General features: G+C 29.5%; 1 protein-coding gene across 1 annotated transcript; it reads right to left on the bottom strand.

Moving 5' to 3' along the window:
* Window positions 1-280: 280 nt before the first annotated feature.
* Window positions 281-7,777, bottom strand: LOC131033799 (uncharacterized). Its single transcript, XM_059217616.1, has 6 exons — window positions 7,495-7,777; window positions 6,848-6,916; window positions 6,675-6,732; window positions 1,096-1,355; window positions 740-832; window positions 281-632 (listed from the first exon to the last, which is right to left on the bottom strand). Exons 1-6 carry the CDS (start codon window positions 7,714-7,716, stop codon window positions 399-401), a joined length of 936 nt encoding a protein of 311 aa, XP_059073599.1. The 5' UTR covers window positions 7,717-7,777; the 3' UTR covers window positions 281-398.
* Between the last annotated feature and the right edge of the window lie 2,327 nt (window positions 7,778-10,104).

Below are 10,104 nucleotides of genomic sequence, written 5' to 3'. Positions count from 1 at the left end.
ATTATAATCTTCATTCTATAATTACAAAACAAAATGTAAAATACATATTACACATGTTATAAATATTGAATAAGAAAAATAATTATAATTATTGAAAATTCACTTTTATAATGTATTACAAGAGGCATGTAAATAATTTGTAATTATGATAGTTCTTATAACTGTCATATTAAGTACGAGAAACAAAATGTAAGAATGAAACAAAGAGCTTGAAAAAGTGTTAAAATGTTTCCTTAAAAAAAATAAAAAATTGCTCAAAAATAAAAAAATAAAAACAATAGCTCAAAAATAAAATCAATAAATTTAATGTTAATGTTAACTTGAGGTGTTTCTCTTACAAAAAGGAAAGCAATTGCTAAAAAATAAGGGCAATTACTGCTACTGTAAATTGATCACAATCAGATAAAATAGTTTATGTCATGATTGTAATAATTTCTGCTTGGGCAACCACCTTCAAATCCCATCCATTCTTCCCATTTATCATCGTAATAGCTAATATGATTGGAATAATCTCTTCTTGGCATACCACCTTCAAATCCCATCCATTCTTCCCATTCACCGAATCCCATGTAACCCTCATCACCATTATACTCCTCTTCCTCATTTATCTCCATCAAAGCAGACATCACAATCTGCACAATCACCATAAAAGGGAAGGATTATGAGAAAAAACATAACAATCCCATGCTATTGACAAAAAAATCACAGCTTCATCACAAAATTCAATGTTAAAAATTACGTGATAGGCTTCATTGATCGTTTTAAACGTCACACCGAAATTCCCTCCTTTACAGGCACCGTAATTCTCTCCTTTACAGACATGAGGATGATACTGAAAAATAACAACAAACAGTAACATCATTCTCTGAAAATATAATCTAACTGTTAAAGAACTTAATTAAATCAAGAACTAACATTCCCATAATCCATCCTTCTAGAATAAACAAGCTAAGAGATGAGATTACACAGTTTTGCTTCCCTCTTTCCAAAATCTAAAAAACTTGTCATATACACCCCATATTATACCCTGTTATTTCAATACAAACAGAATGCAAGAACTAACATGAACGCTAACTCAACATTCCATTTGAGTACCTGTAATGCAAGCCGTCGATAAGCTTCCATGAATTCCTTTTTGGCGGAATTGGGTTTCAATCTAAGCAACTTAAATTCCTCTTTCAGCTTCCCAAAACTAACAGACGCCATTGCCCTAACATTTCTCCTGCCCCACAATTTTCTGTCTTCCCCATCTTTTATTCCAAACATGGGATTGGAATTCCCATTGGCACACACAACCTTTCCAACTGCAACAGCCATTACAGATTCCAAACCCAATTGCAAAACAAAAACCAGATCTCCCAAATTTTACGCCCTGACTGAATTAAAGATAATCTACAATGCAGGCCTCAAAATGCGCCAAAGTCCTCCAAATTGCTACGGAGAAGATAATATATCCCAAAGTTTCTGTGAGCCACAAAATCAGAGCATACAAAACATGATCCTGCTGAAACAATGGAGGTTTAAATAGAGTTGAGGAACAAATCAAGACAAAGTAGATGGGACTATTATTAGTTTTTGAAAAAGCCAGTCAAAAATATGTGATGGATAAGAGGAAACGTGACGTAATGTTCCAAAACACTAAAATTGGATTAGCAAATTAATAAATTCAGTCGAATGCATGCCAAGAATATGCTTGGCAAAATGCATTATCGTTCTGTTCAAATTTCTCATGCCGTCGTACGGAACAGTGTTGATATCTTGCAAGTGTGTGCATGGATAAACTATTTTTATGCATGAGGATAAGTTTTATCGTAAGGACTCATTCTTTGTGCCACGTGTTATTTGCCTATTTAATTTTTTATTCCGGCGTTGATTTCTTGCAAGTGTATTATGCATGGGGAAGCTATTTTTATGCATTTAAGTTAAGGATAAGTTATATTTTAAGGTCTTATCTCGATGCCACGTGTTCCACGTTTAAGTGGCTTGATGCCACGTGTGCGAAGACTCTTTCTTTGTCCGAAGAAACCCGTGGCAATTTGGGGAACTCATAACTAATTGCTTGTGGTAGCTCAATTTGATTTGATTAAGAATGGGTATGAATGCGATTGATTTTTAAATTTGAGGAAAGATTAAGTTATGTGTAGGTATCAAATCTAAGATAAGACAGAATTAAGAATAAGTGAATTTTAATATTTATATTAAAACATCAAATTAACAAATTGGTTTTTAAAGATTTAAAATATATTAATAGAAGTAGTTATGCAAGATACATGTAGACATTAAATCATTACATCAAATTTCATAATTTAATATCTCAAAACACTATCATAATTTAATATTTGTGAATTTGAATCTTCATTTAATTAGCATATTTATTTTTAGAGAGATATAGGTAAAGTACATGAAAGATATCATATATGTTTATTATTTCGTTTAAAAAATACTAGTATAAGATATCATATATGTTTAATATTCCATTTAAAAAATAATAGTATATATTTTTTTAGAGAAATAGAGGTAAAGTGTGTCAAAAGATATCATATTTGATCAATTATTTCACTTAAAAATTATTATATTATTATATTATAATTAATATTGAAGTATTATTATTATAATTAATATTGAAGTATTATTATTATAATTAATATTGAAGTATTATTATTATATTATGATATTGTAATCAATATTAAATTATTATTAAGATATTATTATATTATTATAGTATTAGATTGACATAAAATTATGAAGTTAACTTTTAGTATGACGGAGATAGATACAATTAATTAATAGTTAAACTCAGAGTGAGTGGTAGTTGAAAGGAGAAAATAAATAATTTATTTTTTTAAACTTTTCATCCATTACAAACACGTCAAATTTAATTATTCTAGTTTTTATTAACACATATTTATGCATCCATTATGTGAATGTAATATGCCTTCGATGTAATTATATTATTATATTGTAATTAATACTAAATTATTATTATATTTTGATATTGTAATTAATATTAAATTATTATTCAGATATGATTATATTTTTATTTTTATATTACCAAGTTATTAGTATTATTTTTTATAATATTATTTGTATAGACTAATTGATTAATCAATTAAACTCAAGTGAGTGTGAGGTGGAAGTGAAGATATCATAAACATTAAACAAGTGCCACATAGTGGTAAGTACTTGCCTTGTTAATTTGTAGTTGAAGTAGTAATTTATCAATTGTAACTAGTATATTCTTAAATTTAATTTATTTTGTTTTATATTATTATTTTTTGTTAATTTGTAGCTGAAATAGTAATTTATTAATTGTAACTAATATATTTTTAATTTAATTTAGTTTTTTTTATATTATTTATACAATTTGTGATCGCATTGATACCTTTTTATTTATTTATTTATATTATAAACTTTGTCATGATACATGCAAAGTTTGGGGGATTTTAAAACAATAATATCTATAATTATAAAATATTTCATGAATAACATATTAATAACTATATTTTAGTTATGATATGTGAAAGTTTTTACTGGTCAAAAAAATATGTAATTACCACTCTTGTGTGTTCCCTGTGTTAATTTTTATTGATATGATTGAGTTTTTGAGTGGTGATTCCGAAAAACTTGAGACTATGCATTGTTCTGAGAAACCCGCCTATAAGAGGCAAAATGATATTACCCAATCATTTGCAACAAAAATAATTTTTGTAAATTATAATGTTAACAAATGTGCATCTATACTATAAAATAAATTAAAAAATTTTAAAGAAAGAAAAATAATTGCTTTTGATTGGTCTAAATAATTTTTTTTAATAACCATATAAGCACAACAAATGAATTTTCATTACAATATTATTGCCTAATGGCAAGTACTAATAACTAAAAATTAGTTAGTTGAGTGAATGGGAGGAGAAAATCAATAAAATTAAATTAAAAAATAATAATAAAATATTTTTTTATTTTCAGGCATTTAAGTGTCACAAACACATCAAATTAAATGCTTCTATTTTTTATTGCATTTACATCCATAAATATAATACACCTTCGGCATAATTATTAAATTATGATATTGAAAATATTAAACTAGTATACCTATTTTTAGAGAAATATAGATAAAGTACTCCGAAAGATATCATATTCATTCATTATTTCACTTAAAAATTATTATATAATTATATTTTTATATTTTGATTAAACTCTTCACCCAAGCAAGGAAAAACTATTAAGACTAATTATTTTATCATACCAATTGACATAATTATGAAGTTAACTATTAGTATGATGGAGATAATATTAATTAATAGTTAAAATCAGAGTGAGTGGTAGTTGAGAGGAGAAAATAAATAAAAAATTTTTTGTTTTGTTTTTCATGGATTTAAGTGTCACAAACACATTAGATTTAATGATTCTATTTTTTATTAACACATATTTGTGCATCCATTATGTGAGTGTAATACGCCTTCGACATAATTATTATTAAAATGGTTAGTATATTATTATGTTTTCATATATTTTTATTGAACTCTCGCTTAAAGAAAAAAACCTATTAAGACTACATTATTATTATTATTATATTATCATATCAATATTATTATTTTATTTTTATATCATTATTATCTTTATTTTATGTTTGTTCTTATCCTTATTCTTGAGAAAAAATGAACAATTTTTAATTGAGAGGAGAAAATAAATAAAATATTTAATTTGCTTTTCATGCATTTAAGTGTCACAAACATATCAAATTAATTGCTTCTAGTTTTTATTGATTCTTCTCCTGAGTGATACTCTTCCTCCCTTTTAGAGGCTTGATCATTTTCTACATCCAACTTAGCACATGACAATAATAGTTAGCCTTTATCAATGCATACATATGCATCATAAATTTTCATTTTTAGAGTATCGTAATGAATCTTGGACATTCATTCATTATATTTTCCAATGAAGATTAACATATTCAAAATGTAATTATGCATTGAAGCATTTTAACTAAATAGGTAATATCACAATGAGATGTAACAAAAGGGCCATCCCATGGCATGGCTTAATCTTGGATGGCAAGAATGCGGCCAAAGTTTAGGGAAGGTGATGATGACTCATTGGAGTTTTTTGTTATTTATGATGTTAGGATGGATGTCACAATAAGCAACAAGGCTCAAATGAACATAAAATTTCTCAAGGGATATGTCGAAGGGGTGGAAGTCAAGGAAATTTTGTGGATGTTCATCTTGGTTAAGGACATGGAGGACAAGATGGAGGGCAACAACAAGGACAACTAGGTTTGGTAATTTCAGAGGTCTTTACTGTTTTCATTGCCTTTGTATATAGTTATGTTTATAGGTAGCTAGTATAATAGCTGGGGGGTTGCTCTTCTACATTTGTCACTGTACATAGGAGCTTATGTTAGCAATTTCTTCATTGATTCATTTTATAGTCATGGCTTTGACATAAGGTTGGGTCGATATCTTTCTGCTCAATCAAAGACTTGCTATATAAAAATAATTGTTATATATATATGCAAGAGAGATATCCTTCTTAAGGTGTCTATTTTTTTTCATATTGCACTTCAATTAAAATATATAATTAAATTTTAAAAAAGGAACCTCAAGAGATTATTAAAAATATATATATATAGTAGTATTATATTAATATTAAAGATAAAAAAACATATCCTTACTCACAATTTTGATTTCAAACAAACTTTAAATTGCATAAAAGCTACTTATAATGGACCACCCATTAAACAACTTTTTGATTTAGTGAACGTGCAACTTTTCAAGATCCATTATGTAAATGAAAACGTTTCTACACATAATTACAATGTGTTAACACCTTGTACAATGTGACTCTCCTTATATAAAGATTTTAACTCTAATGTGACAATGTGTAAAAGAGAATATCCTTAAAGAAATCATATCTATATTATGAACATAAATATCAATTATAGTACTAGAATCATTAACAAAATTTTACTATTGATGTTGAAAATATTAAGTATGGTAATAAAATTTAAGGGCTCCTCAATACTTCACAATTTTCCATTACAATTAACATATATTATAATCTTGATTCTTTAATATGAAGCAAAGAAAAGAAACAAAATGTAAAATGCATATACACATTATAAAATATTCAATAATAATAAACATAATTATAATTGTATAATTATTAAAAAATCATTTTTGTAATGTATAATTATATAATACAAGTAAATAATTTGTAATTTTGAAAAAAAAAAAATAGAAATGAAACAAGAAGTTTGGAAAACCTTTAAAACATTTGCTTAAGAAACAAAACAATACCTCAAAAATAAAAGCAATGGCTGAGGTAAAATAAATTTAATACAGGAGAGCTTGATTTTCCTCCCTTGCTGAGGTGAAATACTTACATTTATCTGTTACATATACACAATTAAGTGCGGATCATATTCAGGTATAAAAGTTAACTTGAGCTGTTTCCCTCTTTTTTTTTAAAAACAATTGCTCAAAAAAATATAGGCAATTGTTGAGGTGAAATAATTAGATTCCTCTTTTAAATATAGACAACTGATTGCAGCTCCCACTGTAAATCGATGATGATCAGGTATAATAGTTTATATGATTGGAATAATCTCCGCTTGGACAACCACCTTCAAATCCCATCCATCCATTCTTCCCATTCGTCGAAGACCATGTAACCATCATTAGCATAATACTCCTCTTCCTTATTTACCTCCATTAAAGTAGACATCACAATCTGCACCAACACCATAATCAATAGTGAGAAAACAATAACAAACCCATGCTACAGACAGAGAACATGGCAAGGTTTATGAAAAGAAATTCACAAATTGCATATGTTTAAAGGTTACCTGATAGGCCTCATTGATCTTGTGAAATGTCACACCACAGTTCTCTCCTTTACAGACATCAGGATGATGCTGAAAAATGACAACAAACACACAATAACATCATTCTCTGAAACCATAATCTAACTGTAAAAACTCACTTAAATCAATTACTTCAACATTCCTATATGATAATCAAAGAATCCCGCAACAGACACTCTTTACTTATGTTTTGAATGAAAATCTTTATCTTTCATACACCGCTCAGAAATCTACCAGATACCACACAAACCCTAAGCCACATTTGAAATGGGCATTGAGTTTTCCCAAATATTTCATTTTAATCGTTGAATTTATCTATAGCATGTGGGTCCTGAATCATGTTGAAAACTCCGCCCTAAAAATCTGTTTACATAATTTTGCAGACATTAAATTGTTAAGCTTGAAAATCGTTGAATTAGATAATGGGGAAAAAACAATCATCAACAATTTGGATCACTTCCCATAGTCCATCCTCAGAATAAACAAGCATGATATGAGATGACACAGTTTTGCTTCCTTCTTCCAAAATCTAAAAGCTTGTCATACACACCCATATGCCCCGTTCTTTCAATAAAAACAGAATGTAAAAGAAGTAACATCAATGCAAACTGAACATTTTATTTGAGTACCTGCAAAGCAAGCCGTCGATAAGCTTTCTTGACTTCCTTTTCGCTGGCATTGGGTTTCAATCTGAGTAACTTATACTCCTCCTTCAGTTTCCCACAACTAACAGACGCCATTGCCCTAACATTTCTTCTGCCCCACAATTTTTTGTCTGCCCCATCTTTTCTTCGAAACATGGGATTGAAATTCCCATTGGCACCCACAACCTTTCCAATCGCAACAGCCATAATCGATCCCAAATCCAACTGTAATACAAAAACCAGATCTCCCAGATTTTACACCCTGAGATAATCTCCAATGCAGGACTCAAAAAACACAAATGTCCTCCAAACTGCGGGTTATGAATAGAAAAAAATATATCCCAAAATTTCTGCGAGCAAGAATGAGTTCCCCGAAAAAACCAAAGCATACAGAACATGAACCTGCCGAAACAATGGAGCCTTATATAGAGTTAAGGAAGGAATGAAAGACAAAGTAGATGAGACGTAATGTCCCCAATCAGAAAAATGTGTTGGATAAGAGAAAACGTTACGTAATGTCCCCAAAACACTGTCTTGATTACCAATTCAATAAATTTAGTCGAATGCATGGCTATTTCGACGTAATGGGCAAGAATTTGCTTGTCATAACGCGTTATCTTTCACTTCAAATTTTTTATTTCGACGCAGGGAACGGTGTTGATTTCTTCCAAGTGTCTGCGTGAAGAAGCTATTTTTATGCATTTAAGTAATTCCAAGAATAAGGATTTTAAGTTTTATTTGAAGGACTCATTCTGTGTGCTTATCCGTGTCGATGCCACGTGTTCCACGGTTAAGTGCCTTGATGCCACATGTGCGACAGCGACTCGACACGGTGAAGACTCTTTCTTTGCTTGTGGAACTTGCCAAGAAACCCATGGTAATTTGGGAAACTTATTATTTCCTTGTGGCTTAGTTTAATTTGATTATGAAGGGTTCTGAATGTGATTGATTTTTGAATTTGAAGAAAGATTAAGTTATTTATGGGTATCAAATTGTAAGATTAGAATTAAGAATTAAAAATTAGTGAATTTGATATGATCAAATTAATAAATTTATTTTTACTGATTTTGTATGGTATTAATAGAAGAAATTGTATAAAATACATAAAGACATCACATCATTCATCAAAACTTATAATTTAATATTTTTGAATTTGAATCCTTATCAAAAGATTAATTTAAAATCTTTCTTAAAGGGACTCACTTTTTTAAGACCTTGTATCATACCAACAAGAACAAGAATTTGTGAATAGTGATTTATATTGACACGTATATAGTAGGGGGACTCCATCTCCACCTAAGATGTCAAGATTATTGTGCAATTATGTAGGCAAATGTTTTTGTTGAGAATGTTGAATGGTAAGTGAACTTTTAGAGATAATTATAGGGAAATCTTTTTGTTGGGTATCTTAAATAGTACAATGGATCTTCTTCTACATAAAATTATATTCAATATAAGATCTCTAAATAACTCATCTTTAATGTGAATTAATAAGTGTAAAAAAACTCAAATGTATTAATATGTTTTTGTAAAAATTGATTTTAAAATATTAAATACTATACTTTTTAAAATAAAGGAATATTGTTTAATTTAGTGAAGGTCTCCATGCATGACTCAAACCCAAAACATCATTTTAATTTTATTTTTGCGTGTGCTTTATGATTTTTACTACATTTTTTTATTGACACTTGGAATAATGGCTGCCTATTGTGATGTTTTTTGAGATTTCAATGTAAAGAGCATGCTTACATTTAAGCACTAGTTCCAAAACATTGCTCATTTTCCTAGAACTATTCTGAAAGGAACTCATAGTATTTTTCCCGAGGGCACACCCCTTACATGTACCGGAATGGTATTGTCTTAACTTAGGCAAACCAATTACTAATTTTTCCATTGAACATAAAGTACGAAAGTTTAAATGACCAAATCTTCTATGCCAAATTTCATTAGAATCTGCAATCTCATGAAGTAGGGCTAGGTTAGATTCAGTACATACCTCGTACAAATAGCCTTTTCTATGTCCTAGAGTTATAGCCTTCTTGATGGAAGTGTTTTGTGGCCATACTAGAACTTTACCATTCATGAAGGTTATTTTGTACCCATCATCTTCAAGTACAGATATGGAGATTAAGTTCCTCTTGATGCCAGGAATGAATAGGACTCTAGTGAGTTGGAGAGACATGCCTGTCTTCAGCTTAATGGTGTAGGTACTGACGCCTTTCACTGGATGTGCAGAGTCATCACCAATGGTTACTTCTTCATCAGTTTCTTCTGACATGGAATCCAATAATTCTCTATACCCAATGATGTGTCTTGAAGACCCACTGTCAATGATCCAGGTGTTAGATTTATTGGATACTTGGCTAGAGAGGGCAGAGTAGAATACATGCTTCTCGGAGTCATATTCTTCCCTTTTCACTTTTGCAAATGTAGCTTGTTGTTCAAGATTCTATCCGGACATCTTGGTGCATAGTGTCCATATTGATCACACCTAAAGCACTGAATGTGAGAGTTGTCTTTCTTAGATGACCTTTTCTCATGTCGGTTCTTTCTCTTCTTGCTTTTCTTGTTGGAGTTGGTATTTAGAACATGGAG

This window comes from Cryptomeria japonica, chromosome 3, assembly GCF_030272615.1.
Source record: "Cryptomeria japonica chromosome 3, Sugi_1.0, whole genome shotgun sequence".
NCBI lineage: Eukaryota > Viridiplantae > Streptophyta > Pinopsida > Cupressales > Cupressaceae > Cryptomeria > Cryptomeria japonica.
This window is presented reverse-complemented; position numbering and strand designations above follow the sequence as displayed.